We start from the raw sequence: 16,909 nt of genomic DNA on the forward strand, positions 1-16,909 counted from the left end.
AAAGAGTGGTGTGACTTTTTCAATTTTCCATTCCAGAATCTAGCAATTTTTGGAAGATCACTACTAATGTCTCCACAGCTATCTCTTTCAGGACACTGGGCTGTAGTTCATCTGGTCTTGCTCACCTTCATATTTCATCTTTTCTCTCCTTATTGCTTTTGTAGTCGCCTTCTGTTAGTTTTTAAAAGCTCCCCGGTCCTCCAACTTCCCAATAATTTGTGTTGTATTATATGCCCTCTTTTTTGCTTTTATGCTGTCTTTGACTTCTCTTATCAGCCACAGATACCTCATCCTCCCTTTGGAATATTATTTCTTCTTTGAGATATATCTACCCGTTACATTCTGAATTGCTTGCAGAAGCTCCAACCATTGCTGTTCTTCTGCCACCACTGATGGTATCCCTTTCCTCTCAAATTTGGCCAGCTCCTCTCTTGTGCTTTTATAATTCCCTTTACTCCTTTATAATATTGATATATCTGCATGTAGCTTCTCCCCCTCAAATTGCAGGGTGAATTCAAACATTTTGCCACCTCTGCAGTGCGTATTTACACAACTATGCAGTGAGTTAAGCAACTTCTCAAAAATTACCCCTAGATAGAAGTTTTCTCAGGAGTTTTAATGACATTTCCCACTTGTGAAACTGCAGAAAGTTATGTAAAACATGTATGAAGTTCAACATAGAATCGTCCTGCATTTAAGATATTAATACTGTCGATTATTCTCACAATTTGTGTTAACCAAGGTAATAAACATACACGATACTCCAAAACTGTGCTGTGTAAGCAAGAGTAAAGAGCAAATTTGTGGCACAACAATACTTTAATAATGATAAACATAATACTTCCTTCAAAATATACCTATTGGATGTTTACCATTATGAGCAAAAGCTTAAGACTCATAGATATTGCTGTTTCAAGGGCAAATAATGAGAGGATAAAGATTAATGTTTTTTTCCCACCATGTGCTTCAAATCAAATCAAAATTAACCGATGCAGGAAATGATACAAAAACAGCTTGCATCCAAGAAGTGATGTTCATGCAAAACAAATAACAACTCTAGAAGTTAGAACAATCATATTATGATCACTATCTCTTAAGGGTTCCTTTACCTTCAGCTCCCTAATAAAATCTGTTCATTGTATAACACCTAGTCCAGTGTCTTTTTCCTCATGAGCTCAACCACAAGCTGCTTGAAAAAGCCATTTCATGGGCTTTAGACAAATTCTCTCTTTTGAGATCCAGTACCAATCTAATTTTTTTAATCTACCTGCCTATTTAAATCCCCACTGACTATTGTAACATTGCCCATTTTACACACCTTTAATTTGTTTCAATAGGTACATTTAATGTCAGAGAAATGTATGCAATATACATCCTGAAATTCTTTTCCTCTTCAAAATTCACAAAAACAGAGGAGTGTCCCAAAGAATGAATGACAATTAAATGTTAGAACCCCAAAGTCTCCCCCACACATAAACAGCAGCAAAGTGACGACCTCCCCAATAGCAAAAATGCATTGGCAACCCCCACTGTGCACTCAAGCATGCAGAAAAGCATCAATAAAGACACAGACTTGTAGAACTCCAAAGACTACTTGTTCACCTGGTATTCAACATACCACAGGCTCTCTCTCTCCCTAATAAGGGAAAAAGTGTTTCCCTGTTTCACAGCGAGAGGGGAGACATAAAAAAGCAACTCAGTGATTTATGGTGTTAAAAGTCTGTTGCGTCGCTTTTTCTGAGCTCTGTGCCCAAAGGTCTCGGGTCTCTGGGCAAATCAATAAATCAAGATATCAATAAATTAGAGAGAGTGCAGAGACGATTTACTAGGATGTTACCTGGGTTTCAGCACTTAAGTTACAGAGAAAGGTTGAACAAGTTAGGTCTCTATTCATTGGAGCGTAGAAGGTTGAGGGGGGATTTGATCGAGGTATTTAAAATTTTGAGAGGGATAGATAGAGTTGACGTGAATAGGCTGTTTCCATTGAGAGTAGGGGAGATTCAAACAAGAGGACATGATTTGAGAGTTAGGGGGCAGAAGTTTAAGGGAAACATGAGGGGGTATTTCTTTACTCAGAGAGTGATAGCTGTGTGGAATGAGCTTCCTGTAGAAGTAGTAGAGGCCAGTTCAGTTGTGTCATTTAAGGTAAAATTGGATAGGTATATGGACAGGAAAGGAGTGGAGGGTTATGGGCTGAGTGCGGGTAGGTGGGACTAGGTGAGATTAAGAGTTCGGCACGGACTAGGAGGGCCGAGATGGCCTGTTTCCGTGCTGTGATTGTTATAGGGTTATATGGTTAAAAAGCCAGCAGCCAGCTTGCTGCTTTTGATCTTCCATGTACTCCCATGACACACCAGTTTTCTGCAGCAGCACTGACCTTGAATCCGCCCGCCTCCATGAAAATCTGTGCACCCTGAAGGTATCCTTGGCATATCAAAAAGCAGCCGGTCGTGAGGCCCTGAGAGCAGGTCCTGTTCCTGCAAAGGACCGAAGTCAGCATGTTACTCCAGGTCAGGGTCTTCAAAAGAACCTTGAAAAGGCAAAAAAGAGATATTGAAGATAGATATAGAGCTGTTTCCCAAGATGCAAGCAAAGGAGTCACCGTTAGGTGCCATCATTCTAAGCTCTGCCCTCCGCCTGTTTCGCATCTTCGAGCTATTGTTTGGAAGCTTGCATATAATTCCCATCAGGGTCTTTTTGCCCTTGCAGTTTGCTAACTCTACTCACTTCTGTTGATCATATGTCACCTCTTTCAAAGGACTTGATTTTGGTTTTTCCCAACAGAGCAGCTCCTCCCAACTCCTTCTGCATACCTGCCTGCCTTTTTGATGCAATGTATATCCTTGGATGTAAAGCTCCTAACTATGATTGTTTTTCAGCCATGAATCAGCAATGCCCTCAACATCGTACCTGCCAATCTCTAACTGTGCTACAGGAGGAAATGAATCAGACTAGCTGCACCACTTCAACAAGTATTGCCCTTAGCATCTGCCAAAAAGATGTATGGTGGAGAGAGAGCATTCTAACTGGTTGCATCACAGAGCATGGAGGCTCTCATGCTCAAGATTGCAAGAGGCTGTAAATTTAGCCAACCCTCACAGACAGAACTACCTGCATGTTTGAGGACATCTTCAAGAGGTGCTGCCTCAAGGTGACGTCCATCATTAAGGAATGTCACCATTCGGAACCCGCACTCTTTTTTTGTTCTGATGTTTGGGGAGGAGGTACAGGAGCCAGAAGATCACACTCAACAATTCTTCCCCTCTGCCTTCAGATTTCTGAATGGTTCATGAACACTGCCTCATAACTTCCATAAATTACAAAATAAACAAATGTTTTTTTTGCGCACCATTTTTTAAATTTTGTAATTTATAGTAATTTCATGTCTTTGCACTGTACTGCTGTTGCAAAGCAAATTTCGCATCAGATAGGACAGTGATAATAAATTTGGTTGAATTTTGTTTTTCAACAGCAGTCTAATTACATTGTGAAGTCTAACCACAAGAATTAATTGAGGCATAAGGCCCATTACAGCTATCGGCTTAAGTGCAGCTTAATCAGCTTAATGAGTCTAATCAGAGGTTCATTGTGTCATGAGGCCCAGTTGTGGCACTTGATGCCATTGTAGCGCAGGACTTGATCATAACATGGGGTTGGATAGCAGTATGGGTCTACTTCATGGAACCCTGTCATAGCCTAAGGCCCAACATGGAGTCTAATCACATCACGAGGTCCAACTTTAAAACAGTTTCAGATTGTATCGTGGGAGTCAGGCCTGGCACAGGTGTATTTGAAATACCATACTAGACTGCAGCATAAATTAGGATGGAGGCACAAGACATCTCATGACCTGGGCTAATTGGACTGCTCCATAGCTAGCCATGCTCCATTTACGGTTCCCCCATCCAAATCCCCTCCCTCCACCATCTTTCCTCCTGTTTCCCTCTTTGTCCATGGTTATGATTAGATCAGTTGTTGAAAAGGCAACCTTCATGAACGGAATAGCCCACTCCTGATCATTATTGACATGCTTATACATTTGTGTAAACACTTTCTTCCAACCCTCTGAGAAGCAGTAAATTCCAGATTGTAACTGTCCACCGCATTAAAATTTTCCATCACGTATCCCTTGTATCTTTTACTCAGAGCTTGTCTGTGTCCTCTGAAACCCCTTGAGCCATCCTCCTTTTATTTAGCCCTACTAAAGCAGTCATGATCTTGTCTACCTCCATTAAATCTCCTCTCAACCTTGCTGAAATATTTAGAATATGCAATATAGAAAACCAGGTTATTTCTTAAAATAATGCATTACTCCGGTACAGTATTTTTTTTTTATTTGGATGAAGCTACAATTAAGCATGTAAAATAAAGCTTTGACTGTGGTGACTCAGGAGAAAATGTCTGCAGGATGCTATCCGGCCTATTTTTAATCAGCTTAGTTTGACATCTTGGACTCAATATTAACGATGTGCGCTAGCTTAAGGCGTCTGCATGCTAATTAGAATTAGATTCTGGCCAACTTCCACTGAGCCAAGTCCACTTTAGTCAAAAATAGCTGCAGGCATTATTATCATTCCACTTGGGATTAAATGAACTGGTCCTGAGCTCTTGAATTGCATGTAATCCTGGCTGATAAAACCAATCACTTCTGTTGTTTGACTGATTTAGAACTTTCAGTCGTAAGGTAAGTGGAATATTTTTAGAAGTAATTCATGTTTTCTCCTTTACTGTGTAATTTGGTTTGTTGAAATAGGAGTGTTTTGCACTTACTCTTTGGTCAGTGGTGGGGAGGGGATATGCTGCTTCCAGTTACATTGAAAAATCTATTTAAGCTTTCCTCTTAACTCAATCCAACAAACCTAATAATCATAACAACCAATTTCAATTGGTGAATATGTCACATTTGTCTTACTAATTTGAATTTTTAAGCTGGTTAGGACAGATTTCATTTGACTAATGCAGAATTAGGAAAATAAACTCATATATTTTAAATCAAGGTAAATAAGAATGAGGAAAATTAACAGGAAAATGACTTCATTTATTTCTCTAGTCTTTCACTGGTGATTTAATGAGTTTATGATATAATCTGTTGTACTAAGCAGAAAGATTATCAATGCATAATGAGACTGACACCGTAGACTTCTCTATATCCTGCCTTACATGGTTTACTTGAAACATTCACTCATTCATTCTTACTTCTGGGATCACTGAAAGGATATAATAATCTCTCAACTGATGCGAAGTGGCTTAGCCCACATTACTGCCCACTGCAGCAGGTCAGGCATCAGACTCACCAGAAGCATTTTTAAGAGGCTTCTTCATGCCAGTTCATTGTAGCAACAATACAACATTAGAACATTGATTCTGGGTATTGGTACTGGTGGCGCTGTAGTGTAGCAGCGAGGACAATTACTTTAGAATGCCAGTGATCACTGGAGTTCAATTCTCTGTAAGGAGTTTGTAAGTCCTTCCCATGGGTTTCCCCCAGCTGCTCCAGCTTCCTGCCATATTTCAAAGACGTATGGTTAAGGTTAGTGATTTGCGAAAGCTCGGGGGCACTTGCAGGATGTCCCCAGTACAATCCCCGGAATGCTTTAGTTGTTGACGTAAAAAAAACACACATTTCACTGTAAGTTTTGATGTTTCAATATACATGTGATAAATAAAGCTAATCATATCTAATTTTTATCCTTATCTTTATTGGGTATTGTACTAGTTCAGCTTAAAACTGCGGAGTTACAACACTGCTGATGCTGGATAGCTGAAATAATAAAGAAAATGCTTAAAATCATAATCAAGCAGCATCTTTAGAGAAAGATTAATGTTCATGTTCTAGGTCAGGAAATTTCAACAGTTCTGTCACCCAACTTTGTTTTTCTTTTCCCATTTGCAGCTCAACCTGCAGAGTATATCCATGTAACATTTATTTACAGGAACTTTTTGAAAGGCTTTTAAATTGCAATTTATATGTTTGTGTTTGAACAATAGGTTATTAAATACTCATCAGTACCTTAGAAGGTTAACAGCAGAACTTAATGTTTTGATCCTGATGGTTGAATGGTTTCCGTAGCATGAATTCTAACATAACTCTGAAGTGGAAGCTTGGAGCAGTGAGGAACTGTTCAAGAATTAATTTACAAGAAAGCTTGGTGATTGTTTTAGGTCATAGATCCATTTAATTCTAGTAACATTACCAATGCTGATATGGTGGGTGTGAAGAGAGCTTAGGGTTAACTCTAAGCTTGCGATGCTGATTGTCTTATGTTTGTCTCACAGCTGGAAACATGGGATCAGTGAGTCCCACTAACCTTCTCCTTGTATGGAGGTCCCTTCAATTTTATTTTGCTTTTGAGGATCCTCAGTCTCTCCAGTTATGGAGTGAGGTACATGGGTGTGCCCACATTAAGTGCCGATTGTCTGTTTTATTTCACTTTATTTAGAGACAGTGTGGAGTAGGCCCTTCCAGCCCTTTGAACACTCCATGCCACAACCCTTGACTGATCTGCCTTTAAGGATATTAATAGTTGTATTCATCAAGGCAGTTTGCAATCTTTACCCCACAGTTGCTGCATGACCTGCTGAGCAATTCCAGAACTTTTGTGTTGTCATTAATATACCTTTTTCCATGGTATTATGAGATTTTTAGCTGAAGACACTGGTTGTAATCCACATAGTGCACTTAAAGTGATTTGCTGCCAAACTGTTCTACGTGGCAGTCTGAAAACATTGAAATTCATCATTCTTTCCATTCGGGTTTATTTGCAGGAGGATCTGTCACACTTGCAACATGCTTGATGCCATCCCTTTCAATCATAGCAATGGAGAGTTAACCAGTCTCAGAAAGTTGAAGTACTTTAAACATAAGGGTGCATGGTAGTGTGATACTTTATAGTGATCAGCGTTCAATTCCCATCGCTGCATGTAAGGCGTTTGGCCTGTGGATGTTCCAAGATTGTTTATTGTTATTCTTCAGTATGTGAGTGTAAAGGAGATCAAAATGATTGTAATGGTCCTCCGAGTGCTGCAGTTTCCTCCCACTTTCCAAAGATGTACGGGTTAGTAATTTGTATGCATGTTACATTGGCGCCGGAAACATGGTGACACTTGTGGGCTGCCCCCAGTATATCTATGGTCAGTGAAGGTTGATGGAAATTATACATTTTTCTTTTTGTTTTATGCTTTAATGTATATGTGACAAATAAAGCTAATCATAGATCGTAATCTGCCAGACCACTATCCCTAAATTCCTGTGCCACTTGCATTAGGGCACCAATGGGACAATGTGAGTGATTCTGATCTACCTGAGTCATATTTACACCTTGCTATGACTGGTCACTGTAGACATTGTCTATCCAAACCTTTCCTAGTTTTCCACAGCTTCTTGTTCATGGGCCATGAAAGTCATTTCAACCATTGTCCTCTACTATATCTCCTAATTCTACTGTGGCATTGCCAATGAGAAGGTATAAAGTCCTGGAAATGCTCAGGAGGTCTGTCCACATCCGTGGAACAAAATGCAGAGTTAACATTTTAATATGAGCTATGTTTCCCTTTCCAGAGATGCTGCCCAACCGGCTGAGTATTTTCATCACTTTCTGGTTTGACTTAAAATTTCCAGCATCTGCAGATTTTTCCTTTTTAATCAATGAGAAGGTAATACTTGAGACATGCCTTTTTAAACTCTTCATCTCTTTTTGTTCTCCAGGTGAACAAACTGGAAAGGGAAAAGGTGCAAGAAGTGAAACAGGTGCGAGAGCTGGAGCAGCACAAGCACACGGTGCTCACCACCGACCTCAAGTCCAAGCTTCACGAAGAGAAAATGAAAGAGCTGCAAACCGTGCGAGAGATCCTGCTGAAGCAGCACGAGCAGGAGCTCGCCCGTGCAATCAAAATCAAGGACAGTGAAATCCAAAGGCTGCAGTCCACTGTGAATGTATTAAGGGATGGGGCAGCTGACAAGGTCAAAACCGCCCTGCTCAATGAAGCCAGAGAAGAGGCTCGGAAGGCATTTGACACTGAGCGCATCAAACTCCAGCAGGAGATCGTCGAATTGAAATCCGCCAAGAAGCAGGTGGAAGAAACCCTGAACAACACAGTCCAGGCTGATAAGAAGAAAGCCTCTGATCTCAGGAGCTCATATCAGTCCCATCAGGACGAGATAACCAGAATAAAGAAAGAATGTGAGAGAGATATCCGCAGGCTGGTAAGTGGGAAACAGGAGCTCAATTCCTGCTGAATGGCTGGTGTTTATGGTGGAATTTTGGAAGGTGTAGGAAAGATATGTCCCAAAGATGAATAAGTATTCTAAAGAAAGAATGAAGCAACCCATGGCTGACAAGGGAAGTTTAAGGTAGCATAAAAGCAAAAGGGTGGGCATATAATAGAGCAAAAATTAGTGGGAAGGTGGAGGATTGGGAAGCTTTTGAAAACCAACAGAAGGCAATTATAAAAGCCCTAAAGAGAGAAAAGATGAAACATGAAGGCAAGATAGCCAATAATATAAAAGAGAATAGGAAAAGTATTTTCAGATATATAAAGAGAAAAAGAAAACTGAGAGTGGATAATGGCCTGCTGGAAAATGACGATAGAGAGGTAGTAATGGAGGATAAAGAAATGGCGGAGGAGCTTAATAAGTATTTTGTATCAGTCTTCGCTGTGGAAGACGCTAGCAGAATGCCAGAAACATGAGAGTGTCATAGGACAAGTGAGTGTCATTGCTGTTACTAAGGAGAAGGTACTTGAGAAGTTGAAAAGCCTGAAGGTAGATAAGTCACCTGGACCACTTAGACCACACCCCAGGGTTCTGTAAGAGATTGCTGAAGAATTTCTCTCTCTCACGCTTTGTTGTTTACCAGAATACAAAAGAATGAGGGGTGACCTAATTGAAACCTATCAAAGAGTGAAAGGCCTTGATAGAGTTGATGTGGAGAGGATGTTTCCTATGGTGGGAGAGTTTAAGATAAGAGGGCACAGTCTCAGAATAGAGGGGCATCCTTTTAGAATGAAAGTGAGGAGGGATTTTTTTAGCCAGAAATGGTGAATCTGGCACTTGTGGAGACCAAGTCCTTATGTATACTTAGGCAGAGGTTGATAGATTCTTGATTGGTCAGGGCCTGAAGAGATGCAGGGAGAAGGTGGAATATTGGGGATGATTGGAAAAATTGGATCAGCCATGATGAAATGTAGTGCAAAATCAAAGGGCAAAATGGCATAATTCTGCTTCTATATTTTATGGTCTTATGGTCATCTGTTGCCAGGGTCTGGGACATCTTCTATCGAGTCCTCAGCATTCTGAAGTGGGAGGTTGAGCAACCAGAAGCTGTGGTCCATGTAGGTACCAATGACATAGGTAGAAAGAGCAACGAGGTTCTGCAAAGTGAATTCAGAAGTTAGTTGCTAAGTTAAATGACAGGACCTTGAGGGTTATGATCTCAAAATTGTTCCTCAAGCCACATGCTAGTGAGGTCAGAAATAGGAAGATCGTACAGTATAGCATGAGGCTGAGGAATTCTAGCAGGAAGGGTGTCAGATTCTTGCGCCATGGGCTCTCTTCTAGAGAAGGTGAGACCCGTACAGAATCAAAATCAGAATCAGGTTGAATGTCACCAGCATATGTTGTACAGAGATGGTTTGTAACTGTACAAAGGAGGGGACGAATGTAGCCAGAATGTTTGGTAGTGCTGCACGGTGGTGGGTGGGGGGGCGTGTGGGGGTTTATGCTAAAATTGCAGGGGGATGGGAACCAGAGTACCAGGACAGATAGTGGAGAGGTTATGTAGACCGGTGTTGATATGATCCCAGACACAGTCAGGAATCAAAAGCTTGAGCAGGGTATGACTAATATTCTGAGCTGTGTATATTTCAATGCAAGAGGTATTGCAGGCAAAGCAGATGAGCTCAGGCCATGGATCAGCACATGGAATGATGGCATTGCAGCCATTAGTGAGACTTGGTTGCAGGAGGGGCGGGACTGGCAGCTCAATATTTCGGGGTTCCATTAGACATGACAGAGCGGGAGGTATTAAAGGGGGAGGGCCAGCTAACTAGTCAGGGAAAAAGTCATGGCAGTGCTCAATCAGAACAATTCAACTAGTGTGGCTTTATGGGTGGAAATTATAGAATTTTTTGAAGATGTAACTAGTGGAGTGGATAGGGGAGAGCCAGTGGATGTGGTATGTTTAGATTTTCAAAAGGCTTTTGACAAGGTCCCACACAGGAGATTAGTGTGCAAACTTAAAGCACACGGTATTGGGGGTATGGTATTGATGTGGATAGAGAATTGGTTGGCAGACAGGAAGCAAAGAGAGGGAGTAAACGGGACCTTTTCAGAATGGCAGGCAGTGACTAGTGGGGTACCGCAAGGCTCAGTGCTGAGACCCCAGTTTTTTACAATATATATTAATGACTTAGACGAGGGAATTAAATGCAGCATCTCCAACTTTGCGGATGACATGAAGCTGGGCGGCGGTGTTAACTGTGAGGAGGATGCTAAGAGGATGCAGGGTGACTTGGATAGGTTAGGTGAGTGGGCAAATTCATGGCAGATGCAATTTAATGTGGATAAATGTGAGGTTATCCACTTTGGTTGCAAGAACAGGAAAACAGATTATTATTTGAATGGTTGGCCGATTAGGAAAAGGGGAGATGCAATGAGACCTGGGTGTCGTTGTACACCAGTCGTTGAAGGTGGGCATGCAGGTACAGCAGGTGGTGAAAAAGGCAAATGGTATGTTGGCATTCATAGCAAAAGGATTTGAGTACAGGAGCAGGGAGGTTCTACTGCAGTTGTACAAGGCCTTGGTGAGACCACACCTAGAGTATTGTGTGCAGTTTTGGTCCCCTAATCTGAGGAAAGACATTCTTGCCATAGAGGGAGTACAAAGAAGGTTCACCAGATTGATTCCTGGGATGGCAGGACTTTCATATGAAGAAAGAATGGATCCACTAGGCTTATACTCACTGGAATTTAGAAGATTGAGGGGGTATCTTATTGAAACGTATAAAATTCTAAAGGGATTGGACAGGCTAGATGCAGGAAGATTGTTTCCGATGTTGGGGAAGTCCAGAACGAGGGGTCACAGTTTAAGGATAAAGGGGAAGCCTTTTAGGACCGAGATGAGGAAAAACTTCTTCACACAGAGAGTGGTGAATCTGTGGAATTCTCTGCCACAGGAAACAGTTGAGGCCAGTTCATTGGGTATATTTAAGAGGAAATTAGATGTGGCCCTTGTGGCTAAAGGGATCAGGGGGTATGGAGAGAAAGCAGGTACAGGGTTCTGAGTTGGATGATCAGCCATGATCATACTGAATGGCGGTGCAGGCTTGAAGGGCCGAATGGTCTACTCCTGCACCTATTTTCTATGTTTCTATAATAAGTTATAATAAATGGAGCAGTCAATGTAATATAGAGTATACTTAAATCAGTGTGAGTTCATCAGTCTGATGGCCTGGTGGAAGAAGCTGTCCCGGAGCCTGTTGGTCCTGGCTTTTATGCTGCAGTACCGCTTCCCAGATTGTAGCAGCTGGAATAGATTGTGGTTGGGGTGGTTTGGGTCCCCAAGGTTCCTTCGGGCCCTTTTTCACACCTGTTCTTGTAAATCTGAATCACGGGAAGTTCACAACTACAGATTCACTGGGCTATTCGCACCACTCTCTGCGGAGTCCTGTGATTAACGGAGGTACAGTTCCCATACCCATCAGTGATGCAGCCAGTCAGGATGCTCTCAATTGTGCCCCTGTAGAAAGTTCTTAGGAATTGGAAGCCCATACCAAACTTCCTCAACCGTCTGAGGTGAAAGCGGCGCTGGTGTGCACAGACCACTTGAGGTGGTGACGTGGATGCTGAGGAACTTGAAGCTGATTATCCTCTCAACTCCAGATGGGGTTATCCCATCTCCATTTCTCCTGTAATCCACAACCAGCTCCCACATGGATAAGGTCCCACATGGGAAGTTGGTCAGGAAGGTTCAATCACCTGTAATTTAAGATGAGGTAGTAATTTGAATTAGACATTGCCTTTGAGGGAGAAACCAGAGAATGGTAGAAGATGGTTGCCTCTCTGACTGGAGGCCTGTGACTAGTTGAGTGCTGCAGGGATCAGTGCTGGGTCTATTGTTGCTTGCCATTTGTGTCAACAATCTAGATGATAATGTGATTTGTGGATGACACCAAGGTCAGGGGTGTAATAGACTATCTGAGCTTGCAGTGGGATCTGGACCAGCTGGAAACATGAGCTGAAAAATTGCAGCTGGAACTTAATGTAGACTTGTGTGAGGTGTTGCACTTCAGTAGGACTGATCAAGATAGGGATGTTAGGGGGAAGGGGGAAAGGGTATATATATTCATATATTTTCTTTTATTTCTGTAATTATTTGAAAACAATAAAAAAAGTTTAAAAAAAAAGATAGGCCTTACACAGTGAACAGTAGGGTGCTGAGGATTATAGTAGAACAAAGGGATCTGGGAATACAGCTCCATAATTCACTGAAAGGGGTGGCATGATAGATAGTGTCATAAAGAAAGCTTTTGGTGCATTGGCCTTCATTAATCAAAGTACTGAGTACAGGAGATTGGATGTTATGTTGAAGTTGTATAAGACTTTGGTAAGGCTTAATTTGGAGTATTGTGTGCAATTTTGGTCACCTACCTAAAGGAAAGTGTAAATAAGATTGAAAGAGTACAGAGAAAATTTACAGGAGTCTAGAGGACCTGAGTTATAAGGAAAGATTGAGTAGTTTAGGACTTTATTCCTTGGAATGTAGAAGACTGAGGAGTGATTTGATAGAGGAATGGAAAACTATACTGGGTATAAATGGGTTAAATGCAAGCAGGCTTTTTTCCATTGAGGTTGGGTGGTACTACAACTTGTTTTGTGTTAATGGTGAAAACTGAAGTGTTTAATGGGAACCTGAGGGGAAGCTTCTTCAGTCAGAGGATGGTGAGAGTGTGGAACATGCTGCCAGCACAAGTGGTGCAAGCAAACTCAATTTCAACGTAGAAGAGAAGTTGATAGGTACATGAATGGGAGGAGCATGGAGGGCCGTGGTCATTGTGTGGGTTGATGGGACTAGGAAGCTTAAATGGTTTGACATGGAGTAAATGGGCCAAAGGATCTGTTTCTCTGCTGTATTTTTCATTTACCCTTAGACTTAGACAGACTTGGGGACTGGGCAAAGATGGAATACAGTGTAACGAAGTGCGTGGTCATGCATTTTTGCAGAAGGAATATAGGCAGGGACTATTTTCTAAATGGAGCGAAAATTCAAAAAATTAGAGGTGCTGAGGGACTCATGCAGATTCCCTAAAGGAGAACTTGCAGGTTGAGTCAGTGTAAGTCAGGTCAGTGCCATGTTAGCATTCATTTTGAGAGGACTAGAATGCAAAAGCAAGGGTGTAATGATGGTCAGACCGTACTTGGTATAGTATGAACAGATTTTGGCCCTACTTCTGAGAAAAGATTTGCTGGCATTGGCGAGAGTCCAGAGGAGGTTCGTGAGAGTGATCCCAGGAATGAAAGGGTTAACATATGAGGCACGTTTGATGGCTTCAGGCCCGTGCTCACTGGAGTTCAGGAGTATGGGGGAAGGGGACCTTATTGAAACCTACTGGATATTGAAAGGAAATATTGCTCCCTACGCGACTCCCTTGTCCACTCGGCACCCCCATCCCTTCCCACTGATCTCCCTCCTGGTACTTATCCTTGTAAGCGGAACAAGTGCTACACCTGCCCTTACACTTCCTCCCTCACCACCATTCAGGGTCCCAGACAGTCCTTCCAGGTGAGGCGACACTTCACCTGTGAGTCGGCTGGTGTGGTATACTGCGTCCGGTGCTCCCGGTGTGGCCTTTTATATATTGGTGAGACCCGACGCAGACTGGGAGACCGTTTCACTGAACACCTACGCTCGGTCCGCCAGAAAAAGTAGGATCTCCCAGTGGCCACACATTTTAATTCCATGTCCCATTCCCATTCTGATATGTCTATCCATGGCCTCCTCTATTGTCAAAATGAATCCAAACTCAGGTTGGAGGAACAACACCTTATATACCAGCTGGGTAGCCTCCAACCTGATGGCAAGAACATTGACTTCTCTAACTTCTGTTAATGCCCCTCCTCCCCTTCTTACCCCATCCCTGACATATTTAGTTGTTTGCCTTCCCCCCCTTCTTTCTCCCAAGGCCTCCCGTCCCATGATCCTTTCCCTTCTCCAGCTCTGTATCACTTTCGCCAATCATCTTTCCAACTCTTAACTTCATCCCACCCCCTCCGGTCTACTCCTATCATTTCACACCTCCCCCTCCCCTCACTACTTTCAAATCACTTAGTATCTCTCCTTTCAGTTAGTCTTGACGAAGGGTCTCAGCCTGAAATGTCGACAGTGCTTCTCCTAATAGATGCTGCCTGGCCGGCTGTGTTCCACCAGCATTTTGGGTGTGTTGTTTGAATTTCCAGCATCTGCAGATTTCTTTGTGTTTGCTCAGATATTGAAAGGCTAAGAGAGAGTGGGTGTGGAGAGGATGTTCTCTATAGTGGGGGAGTCTAGGACCCGATGGCACAGACCTAGAATTGAGGAATGTACATTTAAAACAGAGATGTGGAAAAATTTCTTTAGCCAGAGGTTGCTGGCATTCATTGCTACAGATGGCTGTACAGTCCAAGTCATTGGGTATATTTAAGGCGGATGTTGTTGGGTTCTTGATTAATCAGGGTGTCAAACATTATAGGGAAAAGGCAGGAGAATGGGGTTTAGGGGGTTAATTATTTGGCCATTATGGAAAGGCGGAACACATTCAGTGGGTTGAATGGCCTAATTCTGCTCCTATTATTTTATGGTCTTATGCTCTAAATGGAATTCACTGAGAGTGAAAGTTGCTAAAGGAAAGCTGAGTGATTAAGGCTTATTCATAACTTGTATGCCTTTCCCCAGACTGAAAATATTTGCCATCATATTAAACATTCACTGTGCTTCATTATATTTTGATTTTCAAGTTGCACAAGATATTTTGCATCATGATATGATTGAATACCATGAACTGGTGAAAATGATAGGATTGTGGAAGGTATATTATTTTTAAAGCCAATTTACATGATTATGATTCATGTTAATTCATGTTTCATGAAAGTGATATATGGTATAAATAACTATGTTAAGAATAATTATGTCCTTTCAATTGAATAAGATAACCTCACAAATCTAAAGGAAAATAATAATTAAGCCTTTGTTAGATTTCTAAGAAATGTTTATTTCAGATATTGCCCTGAATGTCCCCAGCAGCCTGGGCAATAGAAATAGGTACACCTTTCTTAATACAGTAGATTCCAGTTAATAGAACCATTGGTTATTTGGGGCAACTGCTTCTTTGGGATAACTCTTAAAGAACAAAAAGTTATTGAGAAAATACGTTTCTCAATGGTTCCCTTCATGAGGACACTCACCACTTAATTAGGACAGGAGACTGTTAAACCTGACTGTTTCTAACTAGCAGGAGTTGTGTGCGCTTGTGTGGCCGTTAGACACTTCACTGTGCTTACAGCCAACAGTTTTAAAATAGCTCAGCTTAATGTGTTTGTGTTCGAAAATCAGTGATTTTTGTCGCTGATAGTTGGCGAGAAATAAGCCGTAAGACAAATCAGAACTAATTAGCTCACTGCGCTTTCAAGCATTCAGGCGTGGAAATGCCAGAATCTGCCAGGAGTGAAAATGACACAATTTCACTGCTTCAATAAGTTAGGAACTATGAAGGATTTCAAAGGTATCAACAATCATCTATCTTTAATCCCCACTGGACCCTCAGCTCTCACCTGTGGCTCCAAATATCTGTTCCCATGCAATAGCAACCGCACACTAGTACACTGCTTTGACAGGTGGGCTAAACCAGGTGAAACCATTGGGCCTCATACCCCAGTGAGATTAGGACATGCCTGTTCTAGCATGCAAAGTCAGCTCAGGTGGATTGGCTGATGAGATCTACAATGGGGTCTAACAGCCAGGAAGGTGGTTCTGCAAAGTTCCATTGAAAGGAAAGGGCTTGATGAGACACCGAAGAAGTAATGGTTATCCACAGCAACCAAGGTAGATCCCAATTGTGACTACAGGACCCAAATTTCTGAGTTTTAGAGAGTGTCACTACCCCAGTGCAATGGCTTTTTCGCTTTAAAAACTCTCCCACATAGATTTCCTGGCATTGTTGGATATGATGGACAAGCACCAGTAGTATTAGTATTGTTTTAATTTGTTCTGTATTTCATTGAAATACATAACTTGTAACTGAGTTAAATGGTAGTTTCTCTTTTTGTACCATTTTAACTTCTCCCACGAAAATTCATCTCATTGGGGCAGCTGCTCAATTGGGCTGAAATGTACTAGTCCCAATGTATCCCAATTAATCTTTAAAGGATATTAACCTTGCACTACATTTTGTGCTTGCCAAAACAATGAGAAGCCATTTATCATAATTTTAGTAAATAGACTTAGCAATTTTCCTATCTTCAGTCCATTTTTAAAACAACAGCATGATCGATTGCTCCAGGGTTGAGCTTAAATCAAAAATGTATTACATAGAATAAACAACCAGGATGGCAAGCATTTAGTTCATGCATTTTAGATATTTCATACTAATACCTCACTTACAGTACAGAGCAGAATCAACAAATGAAATTGTGTTCAGAATTTAAAAATATTGTTTTCTACCCATTAAAGCCAGAAACACAAGTATTTGTACTATAACTATTGCTATTATTCACAGTTGTTCTAATCAGTTCCAAGTAAATTTTGAGGTTTATATGCTCAGGAGAAAATCAGCAAAATACACGCTCTATAAAAATGTTCAACATTTAGCCTCAAACTCCGGAACCATTGAACAATAAAGTTAAACATTTTGCTGCTTATTTCCATAAGACCATAAGACA

The 16,909-nt window shown here is 41.5% G+C and overlaps 1 protein-coding gene across 1 annotated transcript in view; it reads left to right on the plus strand.

The window, feature by feature from the left end:
• The window catches only part of LOC132391709 (janus kinase and microtubule-interacting protein 1-like), a 236,253-nt gene that overhangs the window by 126,778 nt on the left and 92,566 nt on the right, over positions 1-16,909 (plus strand). The window contains exon 5 of the mRNA XM_059965260.1: positions 7,706-8,203. Coding sequence (XP_059821243.1) covers positions 7,706-8,203 — 498 coding nt within the window. The remainder of the gene's footprint in view (positions 1-7,705; positions 8,204-16,909) is intronic.

The sequence above is a fragment of the Hypanus sabinus genome, chromosome 3 (assembly GCF_030144855.1).
Source record: "Hypanus sabinus isolate sHypSab1 chromosome 3, sHypSab1.hap1, whole genome shotgun sequence".
NCBI lineage: Eukaryota > Metazoa > Chordata > Chondrichthyes > Myliobatiformes > Dasyatidae > Hypanus > Hypanus sabinus.